Source organism: Falco punctatus (assembly GCF_963210335.1).
Source record: "Falco punctatus genome assembly, chromosome: 1".
Taxonomy (NCBI): domain Eukaryota; kingdom Metazoa; phylum Chordata; class Aves; order Falconiformes; family Falconidae; genus Falco; species Falco punctatus.
In genome coordinates this window covers 23,481,723-23,499,474 of record NC_137580.1, presented here as the reverse complement: position 1 = coordinate 23,499,474, position 17,752 = coordinate 23,481,723, and the positions used below count along the sequence as shown (strand labels likewise).

The window sequence follows — 17,752 nt, the reverse complement described above, 5'->3', positions numbered from 1 at the left end:
GGCTATAGGGGTTTTGATAGGAAGCAGGCTGCGGAGCGAGGGAGTGATCTGGAGTGGGTGCATGTTAACCGTGAGCCTGTGTTCCCTCCCAGGGCCAAAATCCATGACCTACAGCAGCGACCTTGTGTCTAACAAGGCTCAGAAGGAGACTGAGGAGTCATGGCAGAAGACCACAGGTGCATATTAAAGAGTCACATGGTGAGTCTTGTATTACATCCGCTACCTCTATAGGAGACATACATGCCTAACAGCCATGTGAAACGAACCCCTTTCCTCAAACCCGCTCTGCCTATGTGTTCTAGATTTGAACTTTTTCACTCCTGAGACTTTTGAACCAAGGAGGACTTTCCCCCCTATCACCCTCACATCTCCCTATCTCGAGCCTTTCCCAGAACACTGAGTGTATAGTTACATTGGACAAATACCTCTCAGTTTTGTTATGACTTGTTTTATATACGTGCATTTGTCTGATTTAAAAATAACAGTTCTAGTTCAAGAGGCTCCCTGCCGTATCAGGGAATGCCAGGTGAGATGTGAACATCCAACAGCCACTTTGCAGCGCCCGTGGTCCCTAGGGAGACAAACGCTGCTATTTCTCTGGAAAGTCTGAATCATCTTGCACCGCAAGAAAACAACAAAGTGTCATTTTTAGTCAGGTATTTTACAAATATTTCCACACAAACCAACAGACAGGATGAGCTTGAGCTCAGGAGTTTCGAGCAGGAAGGACTTGACTGGATGTTAAAGAATTTTCTCGGACATGGATTTGTCAGGGAGGGGAATGAAACTGCAGGAGTCAGGATGTTTCTAGTCAAAAGCACGTCAGTGTGGAACAAACAGCCCCCCTTTTAATGAGCATGCATGTCGCAAGAGGCAGGATTATAGTTTATGGCATAGATCTGACTAGCTGGGGAGCTGGTTAAATGAAGTCCTTCTCAACGGGTGCTGCTCCACCAGTAGGTTTGTAGATCGGGCGGATCTCTTCCCAACCCATTTGCAAGGGAATGAGAGTGATGGGGAGCCAGAAAATATTTTTCTTGAGTTACTTGGGACTCACAGCAAAAAACATTAAGTGAGAAACGGCCAACACTAACCCACACAGATGTTTCTTTTGGGCAGAAACATGCCAGTTTTGGAGGGAAGTGGCTCTGGATGCCTGCAGCACCCCGGAGCCACCACCATGCCGGGTCTCTGACACAGGCCCTGCCCACTGAACACCTTCTTGAGGCTGGGGGTGGTGGTGTCAGTTTTATCCGCAGGGCTGCGGGGACAACCCCGGTTTTTTACCGAGGCCGCCTTTCAGGCCGGTTAAGAACCGAGCTTGTATCGGGCACCAGCCACAAGGCGGGAAGGGGGAGCGGCGCGCTCGCGGAACGGCGGGCGCCGGCAGCGGCGGTGGGCGGACGGCGGTAGCGGGGCACCGGTGCGCTTCCGGCCGCCGGCGGAAGTGCTGCCCCCCTCCCTCACGGCACACTTAGACGCCGCGGGGAACGCTTTTCGCGGTGCACTGCTGCGGCTCTGCAAGATGGCGGCGCCCGCTGGCCGCTGCTTGTGGAGAGGTGAAGGGCCTTCGCTGTCTCTCTCACCGCCGGGACAGCGCGGCTGTTGGCTGCCGGCTCTTTATCTCCAGCCGGTGGCTTTTTCCTTAGTCGCGGGGTGACCCTGAGGAGTGGTGGGCCCTGCCCGGGCGGGGGTGGCGGGGCGCCTGGCGGATGGCCCCCGGGGAGGTAAGGGAGGCCAGGCCGCTTGGCTGAGGCGATGTCTGCTTTTCCTTCGCAGTACTGGCCCCGTGTCGCGGGTGGGTCGTCCCCGGGCTCGACCAGCGCCTCGCCGCCGCCCCCGCTTTGGTGAGCGCCGCGCCGCCCGGCCGGCCCTACGCTGCGGCAGCGAAGTGAGTGCGTTTTTTATCCGAAGCGGCTCTCTTGGCCGCCGGGTGGCCTGGTGGTGGTGGCAGGAGGAACGTGTGGTGTTTTCGGGGTCTGCAGTGTTGGTTTTAACATCCCCCTTCGCCTTGGTGGCATCCCGCAAGCTGCTGGCTCCTAGAGAAACAGCCTGGAGAGAGACGATCAAAGCTGCGCTTACAGGGAGTGTTTTCTGTTACTCTTGTGATAATGAATGTAACGGTTATGGGGAAAGGTTTATTTAATATTTTTGATGTCTGCTTTTGGAGGGTTTGGCTGGATTGCAGCTTAAGCAGTACTGTCAGCATGAAAGCTGGTAAGCTTATAGAATTGGTTTCAGACTGTTTCTCCTCTTGATTCAGGTTGCTTTTTATTTTTTTAATTCATTGTTTCTTTAAGTCTAATATTATGGTGTAAGCGGGAGAAGTAAAAATTACCTTTGTGTGCGGAACAGTGAAATGTGCTGTACACCAAACGTTCTGAAGTGTTGCAGAGTCTTTCGCCATAGTCAATAGAGGAACAGAGTGTCTAGCTATTTAATTTTTTTTCCCCTTGGTTTGAGAACCTTTGAAAATAGGTAGGGGAATAAGGATTGGGGTTAGTGTTTTAAGTGCATGCAAAATGATATAGGAAAGGGAGGAGAAACCTTTCTTGAAAGGTGGGACTGCCATGACTCATTAAAGAAAAAAAAGCCCTGTAGATGGGGCCCCTCATTACTGGGAAGCTGTGAGAGACTCACTCAGTTTGGAGGTGGCTCGGGCACAGTGCCTGTTGCCAGACTTGTAAAAGTCAGTGTGTTATCTTAAACTGGTTTCCCTTTGATGTGGTAGGAGGCCATAAGCTTGGTTCTGTGCCTCACCAATGCAGCTAGGTTGTTTGAAGAGCTTAATTGCCTTCAGAGCTTTTGATTTTTGAATGTTTGATTTCTTTCTTGGTCATCTGAGACAAGTAACTGAGGTGAATTTAGGGTTGCTGTTCATCTTTGAGTGGAACTTTTCCTGTTAAATGAATGACACATGACAGTATCTACTTTTTCTCTTGGAACACGTGCCAAACTCTTCAGTTGATCTAACAATATTTTTTTGTTTATCTTAGAACTGCAAAAACAGATTCAAAAAAGACCAAGCAGGAAGAAAGAAAGAAGAAACAAGTAACTAACAGGCGGCCACTGATGAGCAAGCCCGTGGATGATGTATACTTGACGTGGTATTATAAGCGACCATCCTATGATGTAGAAAAGGCTGTGGGTATGCTAAAAAAATTTCAGGAACTGGACTTCACTTACCCCAAGCAGCATGTCTATATTAACGTATTCCTAGATATGGCACTACAGAAGAAGGTAGGTTGAAAGTGTACAAGTTTTGATGCTTTTTTTCTTTTTATTGTGGGAAGGCAGTGTTTTCAGTGTAGAGCAGATGCTGCTGTTGGCCTTCTCAGCTGCCTCTTGCAGCTTCTCTGGTGTCAGAATAATGCGTGGTTTTGCAGGTGGCTTTGTACCTTTTTATGTGTATAATGATTAAACATCTCTCATACCCCTAAGGTGAAGAGAGCACCATAGCAGATTTTCAAAACAGTCACAAATTATGTGACTCAAATTCATGTCTGCATAGAACTGATCAAACTAAGCTTTGCATCTGTTTAGGGTTTCCGCTTAAAGATGTGTTACCAAAATAATGTGTTCTGTGATGACTCTTACAGAGAGAAGTGTAAATGCAAGCTTCTTCTCGCCTCTGTCCACCTGGTCTTGATTTGTTTTTTTTTAAATTATATTCCTTGAAAGTATGCTATTGCTTGTTTTCCTGACCTTTGTGATTTGAAGATGTCTAGCCAAGTTTATTCTTTCCCTAAAATGCCTCTGCTTCCCCCATAAGTAGAAAAGAGGCCACTTAAGAGCAGGTTTCTTTGCGTGTGTAACTAAATATCCTTTTGCTATACCAGGGGTCCTTTAAAGCTAGAAAGAAAGTTCATGCTTAAAAAAATACAGACCTCTTGCTCCTGGTTTGGAGGTTATGTTGCATTCTTAAGGCTTGGTGAGAGAGACATTCCTTGCCTGATGGTTTGCGTTGGCCATTGTATCAGAAACACCATTTAGATAAGCTGGAACTGCAACACCTTGATGTTTGTTGTTGACTGCACCTGGGCCTGGTAGCAATCCTATACTGGAGTTGCTGATCCCAGCCCCTTTCTCTTGGGCAGACTGCAGCAGAATTAATTCATATCTCAAGTTAAGGTTTGAGTATATACTGGACATAAAAAAAGTAGTCAAAACTTAGAAACCATGCTTGTTAATGACCTCTGTGCAAGGAAATTGTGGGTAAGATTGCTATTTAGGGGACCTACTCCATGCAGTTGTGTAACTTCCCCTTAAGTCATGAATTCTTTTTATTTGTTCTAATATTTGTCTTTCTTTGCTCACTAGAAAAAAGTGGAACCGTTTTCAAGCATTGTTGTTCTTCCACATCGCTTTACAGATGAAACAAATAAGGTCTTGGTTTTCACAGAGGTGGGTAAGCCTGAATTACTTATTTTATGTATCTAGCATGCTTTTACAGTGCAGCTAGTTCCCATGCAGGTGTGTGGTGGATTGACCTTAGCTGGATGCCAGGTGCCCACCAGGCTGCTCTATCACTCCTCAGCGGAATGAGGAGGGGAGAAAATAAGGTGAAAGAAACCTCGTAGGTCAAGGTAAAGGCAGTTTAATGAAGCAGTAGCAAAGGTCACACGTGCGGAAGCAAAGGACAGCAAAAGATGTTATTCTTTATTTCCCGTCAGCAGGCGATGTTAGGCCACTTCCCAGGAAGCAGGTCTTCAGTGTGTTTAGCAGCTGCTCTGGAAGACAAATGTCATAAATAATGAATGCCCCCGCTTCCTTCTCCTTTCACCTAGCTTTTATATCTGAGCAGATGTCATATGGTACAGAATATCCCTTGGGTCAGTCAGTTTAGGTCAGCTGTCCTGGGTGTGTCCCCTCCCAGGATCCTGCCCACCCCTAGCCTGCTGCAGGGGGAGGTTGGGGAGACAGCCTTGGTGCTGTCCGAGCGCTTTTCAGCAGTAGCCAAAACACTGGGGTGTTATCACTGCCTTTCTAGCTACCAACACAAAGCACAGCACCGTAAGGCCTGCTGTGGAGCTAAGCCAGACCCAGTACAAAGTACTGAAAATCTTCTATTGAGAAGACTCTGCAGATGCTTTGTAGAACTCCTAAGTCTGTCTAGGATTCGCCTTCAGCAGCGTCTTAATGTATTAATAAACATCTTATTGGATTTCCTTCATCCTGATAGGTTTAAGTATATGTAGGTTATTCTAGCTATACACCGAAGGAGTGAACGTCTACATAGAAGTGACTAAGGAAGAGATGATTAAAGGTCATTTACAGAGTAAAACCTTTGTCACCTTTTTGTAATACACTCAGATGGTTTAGTGCAGCAGCCATGTCCAAGCCTGCTGTCTTAAGCCTTGGTCTGCAGTGCAGATTAAAAGCAGGTGTTGCTCACAGTAACTTGTGCTGTAACAGGATACCTTTGGGGGAGGAGGGGAAGGAAACTTCTCCTCAAAAACCCCTAAACAACTTAACAGCCCACTGCCTCAGACCCTTTGTCTGCTCTCCTAGGAGTTCACTAATGAAAAACGGTGTGGAGAGCAGTTGTAGCATCTGTATGAGACTAGTTTCAGCTTCTGCTGCTGTCCTTTGCCAGTTAATTGTTCTAACAGAGTAGATAGACATATATCTGTGATCCTAGAGAACTGTCACAGATTGAGCTGCCTACTCTTTAGGCTTAATTTTTGTAAGAATCTCTACCTGACCTACAAGGTAAGAATCCTCCTATAGAATGGAGGGCTGAGAGAAGACCCAAGCATGCCAGGTTCTTCGGTGCTGTATCTTACAACCTTCTCTGTGCACTCAAATTCATGTGGAATAGGAGATCCTGTGCCTTGTGAAGTTGTGTAGGTGGAAGAAGGCTGAGTGACTGAAACACTTGGTAGTGCTTTTGGGTGGAAGTGTGAAGCTATTAAGTTTATTCTTGTGAGGAGAAGTTGATTCTCGCTTTAAGTCACAAATATCTGCTTGTATCAAAAGCTTGAACCGAAGTTTTTACAGAACTGCTGCCTTTTACTTTTCTATATTTCAGGCTACTAAAAGCAAAACCTCACAGAGGACAGAAGTTTAGTAGCACTTTTCGAAAGTTGAACAGCCTTTTTCATAGTGGTTTTCTGTAGCCTGTTCTGTGCTTTTCTTTAAGCTTGGAGTGAGATCTTGGCTCCCTCCAGTGGATGGTTCATTGTAGTTGCCGGGGGTCGAGGTGGGAGATTTTGGGTTTTTGATCAAGCTCCTCAGCAAATGAGATGGGCTTTTCTCCTTCTCCCGTAGAAGCTGACTAGGAGACTTGACTGTTGCTTCTCCTTGGGACCTGGAGTGGAGTTGCTGTTCCTATATTAAATCACCAGCATTAGATATTTTTGGTCTTTGATTGCCTTACAGCGTTCTTTCCTTCTCAGCCTGTAAATATCCTGGTTTTATACCTAGTTGTCAAAGATAAATCACTTATCCAGTACTGTAGATACAAATTAATGGGTAGTACAGACATTACTCTAATTTTTTTCTCTCTTCGCAGGATGAGCAAGAAGCTGAAATAGCTCGAGCAAATGGAGCTGCTGTTGTGGGAGGAGTTGAATTAGTCAAATGGGTATTTGTGTTTTTTTTTAAGAATTATATAAATCCTCTAACTTAAACAGTGACTGGGGGCAGGGAGAGCAAGAAACCTAATGTCTAGTAAACTCTAGCTTCTAGTTAGTAGCCAATATGAAGAGTGAGAGATGGGCTTCTGTGCTCAGACATGCTTGTAGGTCAACTTCTATACTGACATAATTTATTGTATTCCTTAATATATTTAATTGCATTTATTGTAGATTTTGGAAGATGAAATCCAAGTGGACTTCTATGTAGCTGTTCCTGCAATAATGCCTAAGTTAATACCGTTAAGAAACAAACTAAAGCGAAAATACCCAAGCACAAGAAGAAGTAAGAAGCAATTTTCTCTTATAAATCTCAAGTACTGAACAACATTTAACTCTAGAGGTGACACTGAAAATTTTTTGACAAGGATGTATAATTACATTGAGTATTAGACTGTATGTGACTGAACCACATGTTTTGTCTTGGATAATAATAGTTTTAGGAATCTAGAACTGTTCTTTTCTCCTACAATGGGCAAATGTGGGATTAGATTCAAGGTAAGTTTGCCTGCTAGTTGCCCCTATGATTTTTAGTCCTGATGAACCATAATAGTATTGTGCAGTTATCCAGGAAGAGAGAAACAACTTGAAAAAAACCATATTCGCTGAGATAGTTATATTGTCAAACCGATGTGCAATTGTGTGCCCCTTCTGCCTGTACGTTGCTACTCAACAAGAGAGTTGTTTGTGCTTTTCCTTAGTACAGCCTGCTCCTTCATCTGTGTGATCTCTCCTTTTTCATAATGCTCAAGACATTTCTTCTTCAGGTCAAGTTTTCATAGCAACTGGTATCAGTCTCTCAATACTTTTGTCCTCCCTTGCTGATTTACTTTTAGCTATGTGTCAGGGGCCTATTTCAGATAAGGAAAAAAAAAAAAAAAGCTGTTTTTCAAACATAGAGCCTGTGCACGCTGTGTGAAGCACTGCGTCTTGAACTGTATTTTGCTTCTCTGCTGTCTTAATGTTTTACAAGCTGCAGGCAGTGTTTTTAAATTTCTGAACATTCGAGACAAACCTATTAACTTGTCCAAAACATTGCAGCAGAGAATACTCCACATACAGCTTTTGTTAGTTAAAAAAAGTGTTATGCCACAAAGAACTGACCTGGTTTGTAGCTTATCCAGGGCTGACTTCTCTTGGAGCCATCAAAGGATGTGTGGAACAAGTAATGTGTGTATTTGAAGCCATTGAGTCATGGTATAAATATGTCAAACGAGCCCTTGCAGCTGAGGTGGGAAACAGCTGTTCTGACTTGGAATGGCTGGATTGGGCCAATGTATTCCAGGTAGTGCGTAACCTTGCTACTATGTAGTGGTAGGCTTTGTTTTCACGGAGGACTTTGGGCTTGTTATAAACCTAACTCTGCAGGTTTTAGTCTTTCAAGCTGCTTTAATTGCATTAGGTAATAAAGCTTTGGTTTTTATGTACATGAACAGGTTATTTATTTGAAGTGAAGCCTTTGTTACATTACCTACTGTATTAACTATTCATGTCTGCTGATTAATGAAGGAGGAGAGAAGATAGAAATGATTTACGCTGTATGTGTGAGGACACCACTGTCTTTTCCATGAAACTGCTTTTTTAATTGGAGTTTAACTGCCTTAATTGAAAGATTGAATTATCTCTTACTAATGTCATGCTTAGGCACACTAATAAGCATTACTCAAGACAACTTTTTTGCCTTTTTTTTAAAAAAAAAAATAGATTCCATGGGCCATGATATTCCCAAAATGCTGCAGTTCTTCAGAGAAGGTCTTGAGTACATGGTACAAGATGAGCGTGTAATCAAGACAAGAATAGCAAGAGTAAGTTTATGTAGAGTTCTTAAGTTTTCTCTACTAAGCAGAACTGAAGTTAGTATTAAAAGAGGGGGGGGAAAACATGTTTTTAATCTGTTTGTTCTGAGATTCTTAATATATTTTTAAACTGGTCTGTGAAGTAAATGGAACTCTTAAATCTTTGTTGTGTGACATCTTCACGTGATGCGAGTCCTGTATGTTGTTAAATGTGTGGCTGTAGAAGATGGCTCTGCTAAAGCTGAGAGCAAGGCATACCTGATGCGGAGGAGTTATGGATACCAAAAATGGGATCTGTATTTGCCACTGTATTGACAAGGAATTGTAATAATGAACAAAATAGGATGAAAAAGATATTATTCCTAGTTATCTCCTTTTGAGTTGACATTTTAACATAGGCTTCCCTTTCCTCCTGCGTTCCTCAGCACTCTTCTGTGAGTAAAATAAAGTTTATTTCATTTTTTTTTAAGTAAATGAACTATGGGTTGTAAGTTCAAGCTCTTATCTCATACTCTTATATAAGAGTATTTTTTTATCTCTTATCTTTTTTTTTTTTTAGGCCCTTGCTATGTTTTTCTTAATATTTATGTAATTTTCCCTGGTCCAAACTTTTTGTGTGGTTTTGTTCTGTTTTGTCTTTGTAATCCTGCCTGATTTTTAGTTTTCCTTTAACTGATACTGGCGCAGAAAGGAAACGTACAAGCTACATAACCTCTGAAGCTTTGTCTGGCAGTATTAAGAGATAAGCAAGCTTATTAATTCTGGCTAGCTGTTTTGAGTTGTGCGTGTGAATTTCAAGGGCTTGCTCATCAGTATGATAATCAAAATAGGTTCTTGGGTCTATTCTGGTAAAATGTGTTATATATTGTACTTTGATGCAGGCAGGAAGTATCTTCAGCTGGTTGTGAGTTTAATGGACTGTGTGAAATGCCTCAAATCCATAGATCAGCCTTTGTTTCAAGTATTGTGACTGTATTCTTTAATTTTTGCTTTGGATTGCCTAAAGCTTAGCCATTTTATACTGTATATCAGCCTAAAAAATGCCTGCAAATTAAACTTACTGTAAAGTCTTTTTCTGTGTAGTAAAAAAAAATAGGGTTTTTAATAAAGGTGAATGAAGAACTCTGTCTTGACAGTATTTAGTGCAATTGCAGTTGGTTCTGGTTAGTGTCCTGCAGCTGTAGCTAGAATATTTGAAGTTAAAACCACATCCTGTTACTGATGAAAGATGTTGGTGTTACAGATTACCTTAGGTTCCATGTCTGGGCAGCTCAGCCCTGCAGTTTTGTAGCACTTGAGAAGATATGCAGCCAGAGATGAGATGTGCAGCCAGAGGTGTCACTCTGTACAAGTAAACAGTAGGTTCTCTTGAAGGAACTCTTAATCTTGGGTCAGAAGCAGTATGATGAGAGTTTACTTGGAGACAGAGTTGAGCTGTGCTAAATGAACATCAGCTGCATGGCAGAGGTGACTTAACTGCACGCACTGTGTGACATGCTCTGTCACACTGTGGTGTCTCGAGTTGTGGGCAGAGGGATTACTCAGTGGTTAAGGCTTGTGTAAAATGTCTCCACCCTCTCTAGTTACTATACTTTACCTGACCTAGTTTTCCTATTGTTCGCGCAGTGGCGCTGGAAGGAAATCGACTGCAGGCAAGGCTCTGGGAGGCTGTGAGAGCCTTGAGTGGTTATGCGTATCTCCTCACCACTAAATCAAGAGCTTTTTAAATCTTGTCAGTGTGAAAATAATAATTCATGAATTACACAGAAGCGTGAAGATCTGTTGCTGTATTCCAGAGAGTAGTGTAGATGTTTCTGGGAGTCCGCCAAGCTGGCGTTTCTCAAAGAGATGTTTTCCCTTTAGTGTTGCTGTCTCATGTTGCCTGTTAGTTCGGTTATGGCCAGTGGCCTGATGTAGTGCTGCAGTCCCTTGTACGTCAGCACCCTCAGTGGAGTTTCCTTAGTAGTGATTGAGATGTCTTTGAAAAGCCCAGAAGTTGGCAGCAGTTAAGTTTAATTAGTAGATCTGAAGTTGTGAAACTTGGAATGTAAAATGTTCTTTTAAGATACGGAGCTTAAAGCAGAATGGAGACAAATGAGGATGCTCGGGATATCTCCTTCAGAGTTAAGCTATCTGCAGAGGCCAGATTAAAGTAATTTTTTTGAGGGTTTTGATGTAAGTCATCAGTCCAGACAGGGTGCTGTTGATCATCACAAAATTTTCTTTCTCCCACGTTGGAGTTTTCTTTAGAAAGATCACAGTTCAAAAGTGATGCCAGGAACAAATTTCTGGTGTATTTTCCTGTTGGTGCAGAGAGCTGCCTGTGAAATGGTTCTTCTGTGGAAAGCAGCAAGATGGTTTCAGGAGCTGTATGGTTTGTTCGGAAGGATGCATTTTCTGGGAAGGGGCATGTTTACAGGAGCACTGTTTTATTCACAGGGTTAGAAGTACGGGGAGGTGTGTACTGAACTGGAGAGCTCTTGAACTAGGTACACGGAACATAGAGGTGTATAGAAGTGAGATTTAAGGCAGGAAACAGAAATGCCAGTTTGCAGTAGGGGTAGCGTCCACTTCCCTTGGCTGTTAATGGGATTGAAGGCCTGAAGTGTCAGTGTCCCTTGAAAAAAAAAAGACTAACGGATCCTTAGCTCTGAATTTGTTAAAGCAGGGGAGGGGAGAAATCCCACAGTTGAGGAAGAGCTGCTAACACTTTCAATTTCAAATGCTTGAGGGATGAAATATGTTTATTGGGGCGTGAAGGGATTAATGCAAAAAGCATAGATTGTAGCAGTTGTCTTCTACCTGTTTGAGTTGTTCTGTAGTTGAGATCACATGGAAAGGCTTGCCTGTCTGCAGTGCTGTTTCTAAATTATTCCAACTAGTAACAAGTCCAGGATGAGATATTCATCCTTAAATTATGTACCTCAGAACTGAAGATGTTGCATAGGTCCTGAAGGGATAATATCTTCCTAGTGGTATCATACTGGCAAAAGACTTGAGTCTGGAATAAAAAAGAACCAAGGACGTGGAAAAGCTGTAGCGAGTTAAACTAGGAATAGGGAAGAACGCTTTACAACAGCCACAGTAAGGATATTTCCATGCCTACGTTTTTTTTTTCTTTCCGGCAAACTGCATGGGGCTGCTACCTCGGAAATGCATCTGCCTTGAGTGCTAGGATGAGAAAATGCTGTCTGCATGGTCTGTGTTGTTACAGGCTCCTACACAGAACTCTGATTCCCTTATTCTGACTTTCTGAGGAAGGTTAGTAACTGAGCAGAAACCTATAAAAGCATTAATCAGTGTTCTTCTCTTGCTGATACTGTCAGTCCTCCAGATGTCTTTGTGAATGATGCAGGAATGTTTTTCTGCTGTGTTTGTCAACACTTAACCTCTTGGTTCAGGGGCTTTCTTTTTGTTCCTGAAGGCAGAGAGGCACGTTTTTGCCTCTGCTGTGTAATGTAAGGTGCCTCATGTTCCAGAATAACGGCCAGGTGGGGTTGTTGCATTATGCTGCTGCAAAGTAAAATAAAACTTGTTAGGAGTAGCTCTAAACCTGATTTTTAAAATAGGTGTAGTTAACATTTTGTGTAGAGGCATTTGACAACAAGTTCTTGGAGTTCAGTAGAGTCAAGTGTTTTCAAACTAAGAGAAAATTTGGTTATATTATAATGATGTGGAGGTTGCATGTTGTTATGAGACGCTGGTCAGATTACCATTGGTAATTGCTTGGCAGTTCATTGTGCTCCAGAAGTCTCACCTTCATGAAAAAGTAAAATAGGTGAAAAAGGGAAACCTCTTAATAGACAGCATGAGGAGACAAAAGATACCTGGTTGGAAAATGGAGCTATAAACTCACGTCTAATTTCATTAACTCATTTCTTTTCTTGCGTTTGACTGGAATATATTAATTCGTATTTTTTGTGGATAGTTGGAATTATAGATCTTTTTGTTGAGCAAGCCAAACCTGCAATTTTGGATCTCTGTGGGGTTTTTATTCTTTTTGGTTTGTCTCTCAACAGCTGTAGTAGGGGACTTGGAGTAGATTTCTGCCTGCCTCCGCTCTCCCCCTGCCAATGCCACAACTATAAACCCAGTTAAGGTGCTTTGAGGACTGATTCAGCTTTCTGACTGAGTGGTCACCAGGCAGTCCAGGTCTATTAAATTACATGAGATAAAGCCATAAAAATTCCAGTTCCATTTTTGGAATCGGTAGTTATTAATGACTGCCTTGTGCTATAGCTCTCCAGAAAAGCTGGTGCCTGAGTTCTGAGTGAAGATGCTAAAACTCTTAATTACCTGATGATTGCAGCCTTTGTTATGGGAGTTTTAAGTCCTCATGACTTGATGTGGGAAGCCCTCAGCTGAAGTAAAGGCTGGAAGAAACACATCTGGATCAGTGTTAATACAAAGTGGACTATAAATTAGTTTGTAGTTTATTTATAGTCTGCTTATAGTCAGCTCCCTCTGCAGATGTGCTTATTCTTCAGGAAGGCTTAGGACTTTTAAGATGTTTAGTTCTACTCTGTTCAGATCGATTGCGGTGAGCTTGCACAGCCTTAAAGATCTGGTTCAGAGTACTTTTTTGTCAGTTTTGGCAAAGGTTTGAATTAAACTAAATAAGTGCTGATACACATGACTGTGTATACACGAGGATTTACTGTGCAATATTTATTTGGAAGTTGGAATATTTATTTGGATGAGGAAGATATTTTGAAATACTTGAAACCCTCTGAGTGTTACCTGCCCTCATTATGGAGCTGTCAGCATCGATAGTAAATTACAATATGTGATCTTTTGGGGTATGTCATGTTGTCTGACTGAATGCAAGTCACTTGTGTCCTATTTTCCTATCTTAACAAATAAAAGTGTATTAACTAATGTCTTGATATTTTGAAATTAGTCTTGTCTCAGTATGTGGTGTATTTCTAAATCCTTGTAAGAAGTTGTAACTTGTTTGGAGCAACTTGCCGGTTTGGTCTCTTATGAATGCTTCTGGACTTTGTGATGGATGGTGAATGCCAAGTAGCTCACTGAAATTGTACAACTGAAGATTCACTTAAGACCTGGATGTAGTGTAAGGTTTGGAAGTGAATGCAATTCAAACCTTCATTTGAAGTAGAGTTTCTCATTAGTTATTACCAATAACTAATGAATGAAAGAATGAATTGTTTTGCTTAAATTGTTTTGAGTATTCCTTTATTTTTAATTCTGTACAGCATGGTAAGTCTGTCAGCAAAGTGAAATTCTCAGCATTAACAAACAGATTTTTACATCAGTTAATTTATGAATGATTAAGCATTTGGCAATCAGTGTAATAATGATAAAGACAAATATGTCCTGGCTGGTGTAGCAGGGGATTTGGATTGTGAGTTTGCCGGAAGAGTGTAAAGAGATACTAATGGACCAGGTCTGGAATGAGAGTAGTCAAGTATAACAGTATTTCTATTGAGATGTAATGTGTTCACAGATAAGTGAGATATTGATAAAATCTGCTCATGCTATATTGAGAGGTGGCAGAAAGGAACAGGGGACCCCAGTGATACTTGTGTACTGAAATGGAGTTAATTCTATAAGAAAAATGCTATTTTTAATTCCATAGCTGAAACTTCTAGATAAAGGACTTGATCTTTTTATTCTAAATAAAGATATACGGATGATATGAGTGAGACCAGACAGCAGATTAAATAAAGCATAGCAGGGCATTATAGCAGAAGAACATCAAGTCTGAGAAAAGCATGTGGAGCTCTCGGGGAGCTGATATAGGTCAGTGCTGGTGTGGACCCAAGGGTGTTCAGGTTGGCCTGTCTCTTGATCGTAAGTTGCACATTCTTGAAGAGAGACCAGATGAGCTGAATAGTGGTCATGGTTGAAGGTGATTGGTGTATGAGGGAAGATTGTGGAGGTATTAATTTTTTGGCAACAGTATTGGCTTTCTTCCAAGTATCTGTGACTGATGCAGTGAGGACTGCTGTGTCTGAAGTGAGGTGTGCTTAAGTTCTCCTTTAGTTGAAGACATTGGGCGGAACAAGGAGCCATCCATCAGTCCTTGGGTTTTTTTGGAAGGTCAAAAATACCATGGACAGGAACCAGAGCATGTAGAAAGGGTAGATACAGACTGATATATGTTTAGAGCTCACTGCTTCCATGTACTTTATGTAAAAGTAGAAATTCCATGTAATACGTTAAAATGGGAAAGAAAAGGTGAAGAAACTATGGTTTTTAAAGTATTTATTTGGTTCTATTAAAAATCCTTAAGATCTTCAATTTTAGATGCTTGTGTTTGAGTAGATCTGTTTTGTGGTCTTTCAGAGCTACTTCTTGAATGTTCTTTACTCAGATTATTTTAATCATTTTTACAAAAACACTTGTACGTATATTGGTTTTTAAGCCTTTTTTACCTCTTTAAGGCTATCTGTTGTTATAAAGCTGTGGGAATTTCATGTCATGAGTAGAAATACGGAGAATAATGATGAGCATATAACCACGTACAAAAAACTCTTCCGAGTCATTTAAATTAAGGATATTAATGGGATTTGTAACTGAACAGGGAACATGGAAAAACAAAATCTATCCAAATGTAGAGTAAATGTGTACCTAGTGCTTTCAGACTTCCTGAACTAGGCTTTAAGTGTCACCATGGCTGACTCTGTGTTATCCTTTTTCAGCTGGATATGCCTACTGAGCAGATCGTTGCCAATCTAAAAGCAGTTATCCATGATATCTGCACATTCAAGCCATTGACTGACGGTAAGTAGCTGTTCTAATGTGGTAGTCCAAGTTACAGCAACAAAATTGAGATGAGTGTGTGTTACTGGGTCATTATTAAATGACTGTGCTGCTTTGTCTGTCTTGGGACAGAGGAAGGGAGCTGCAGGCAACGCGGTAAATCAAGACCTAAGAACTTGACGGCCTGTAAGGGCATGAATAGCATCTGCTGTTATTGATGGTAACTCTGCGGTGCTATGAAATATCTGTGTGAGGAGGGGAGTGGGATGTTGTACAGAACTTAAGTTTGCAGGCTTGATGCTTAAGGATTTCCTTGTATGGCTTTAATCTGTTTGAGACCTGGAGGCCTTCAGCATCTGCGTGCATTGGTTTTACCCCACTGGTGTGACCCTGTTGTGGCTCAATGCAAAGAACCTGAACCCAGAATCCACCTGCAGTTGCCTTAGCGAAAACCTGTGCTTCAGTTAACATGTAGTCTGGTTAGCTACTGTTTGAAGATACACCACCTTTTTTTTTCCTATTACGAAGGCATTTATTTAAAAATGCTGTGCCAAGAGAAAAGCTGTTATTTTTTTTTAATTCCTTAGCAAAAGGATCAGGTTACAAAGGAGTAAAGGTGTGAGTTCTGCATATTGTTCCTGTGGGTTCTGCTTGTTGAGCAAAGAATGCAAACAACTAATAGGCTCTCTGCTCTTTGCCGTAATGAGGCAAACTTTAAACAAATGTCATCTGCTTAGCTGGAGTGTAGGTGGTGATTAATGAACATAATTTTATGGAAGAATAGCCTTGTTTAAGCTAGGAAAACAACTTTTTATATTGATGTTGGCTTAATGTCTGCAAAAAGAATTGTCTTGTATCTCTCCCCCGATGCTGTTTAACAGTGAACTCCTGTACAGAGAGCAGACCATGAAAAGCCAAGTACATGTGCTCTTGGAAACATTTCAGCCCAGAGAAAAGATATAAGGAGTTGGTTGACATGAAATACAAGTAAATAGAAGTAGAAAGTGGTGGTATTTTTTGTCCTTAATGAGTTTATATGTAAACTGTGCCAACCTAGTTAAGTAAAGGTAAGCTTTTCCACTCTTAGTAGCATTTCTACTGATTTTGTGGTATCAAGCTTGATTCTTTTGGTGGTTCTCTTACTGTCTTGATTAACAATACTTGCTCTTTACAGGAAGCAGACTTGATAATTAACACATTTTTACAACAATGGAGTCCAGATATGCTTGTTAACTATCAGATTACTTAGACCAACTAGTTATGGATACGTGTTCCTTAGTTCCTTTCAGACTTCCCATGTGTAATAGTATGTCTTCATGCAGCTATGTAGTTAACACTAAAATGGCATCCCTCTGTGAGTCACTTGATCTAATGCAAGATTAAAAATACCATCAGGCAGATGTTCTTTGAGTGTAATGTAGATTTAATCTTCTGTAAAGAAATCTGACAATTTCTGTAGTTCTTCTTGTCAAAAGATTCCCTTAGCATTTCATGGTAGGATCCTGAATTAGGAATGGTTTCTTTTGTGCCTGTAGTCACGTAGGAACATTTGGGTGATCCACAAACTTTCCCCCTATCTTGCCAGTCAGGACCACTTCCTGAAGTAAGGTCCACCTGTATTTGATTTTTTTTTTTTTTTTTTTTTGGAGTGTGTGTGTGAAGCTTTTCTTGTATGTTCTAAGGCTCAGGGGCACCAGTGATGTCAGCTGCTGCTGAGGTACTGAAGGAATAAGGTAGCAGTCAAATTAGTACCTGTTACGGCACCACAGTGTGAATTGCATTTTGAACCCAATCTGCCAGGGGGGATGTTAAACTCTCTGTGCTGGGGGAATGTGTCTACACGTATAGTTCTGATTCTGGTCATGTGGTTGACACAGTACAGATCAGTACTAAGATAAATCAGCCTGGAGACTTGAAAAAGTGATGGAGTGACTGAATTGGTGGTGTTCTTTGTTCTAGGTCCTTTTGTGCAGAAATTGGTTATTAGATCTTCAACAAGTGAAGGTTTGCTGTTGAACCTTGATGGACTTCTACCTGAGGTGGAGAAAGTAGAAGAAGAAAAAGAAGAAAACGAAGAAGATGACAAAGAGAAGCATGTCCAGGAATCTCTTAGCACCTGATCTCTTTCCTTGTAGATCTGATGCAGCTTGGAAAGCAAATGTTGTAATTCAAATTATACTTTATGAAAGAAAAAAAAAATCATAACTTGTGAATGTCGCTTGTAAATTCTGTATAACAAGAAACATTGTCACAAACAGGAGTCTGTTGTCAAAACTGAAGCTGTTTTAAATTCCTTTTGCTGGTAGCTGAAAGCTCCCTAATTTGTGTGGCTTTTTTCTTTGCACATAATGGTTCTTACTTTATTAAAAGTATTTCTGTAACTTCTGAAGTATTGCTGTCCAATTTCCACAGCTGCAGCCAAAAGGCTAGCACGTTACATCCATAGTGTTGAGCTTGTTACTCTGAAATTGCAGAATGTTCAATGCTTTTGTTGTCTTGACTTGGTCCCCCACAGAGCCATTAATGCAGTTACTTGTGGAAAGCTGCTGTATAACTTGCCAGTGAAGGAAACTAGTTTTTATTTACCATTCCATT

General features: G+C 41.4%; 1 protein-coding gene across 1 annotated transcript; it reads left to right on the top strand.

The window, feature by feature from the left end:
- Nucleotides 1-1,422: 1,422 nt before the first annotated feature.
- On the top strand, nucleotides 1,423-17,542 carry MRPL1 (mitochondrial ribosomal protein L1). The gene is made up of 9 exons (XM_080409510.1): nucleotides 1,423-1,559; nucleotides 1,780-1,891; nucleotides 2,997-3,240; nucleotides 4,321-4,404; nucleotides 6,515-6,586; nucleotides 6,810-6,921; nucleotides 8,340-8,440; nucleotides 15,097-15,178; nucleotides 17,117-17,542. The coding sequence occupies exons 1-9, from the start codon at nucleotides 1,526-1,528 to the stop codon at nucleotides 17,275-17,277; spliced, it is 1,002 nt and encodes a 333-aa protein (XP_080265636.1). The 5' UTR covers nucleotides 1,423-1,525; the 3' UTR covers nucleotides 17,278-17,542.
- Nucleotides 17,543-17,752: the final 210 nt, after the last annotated feature.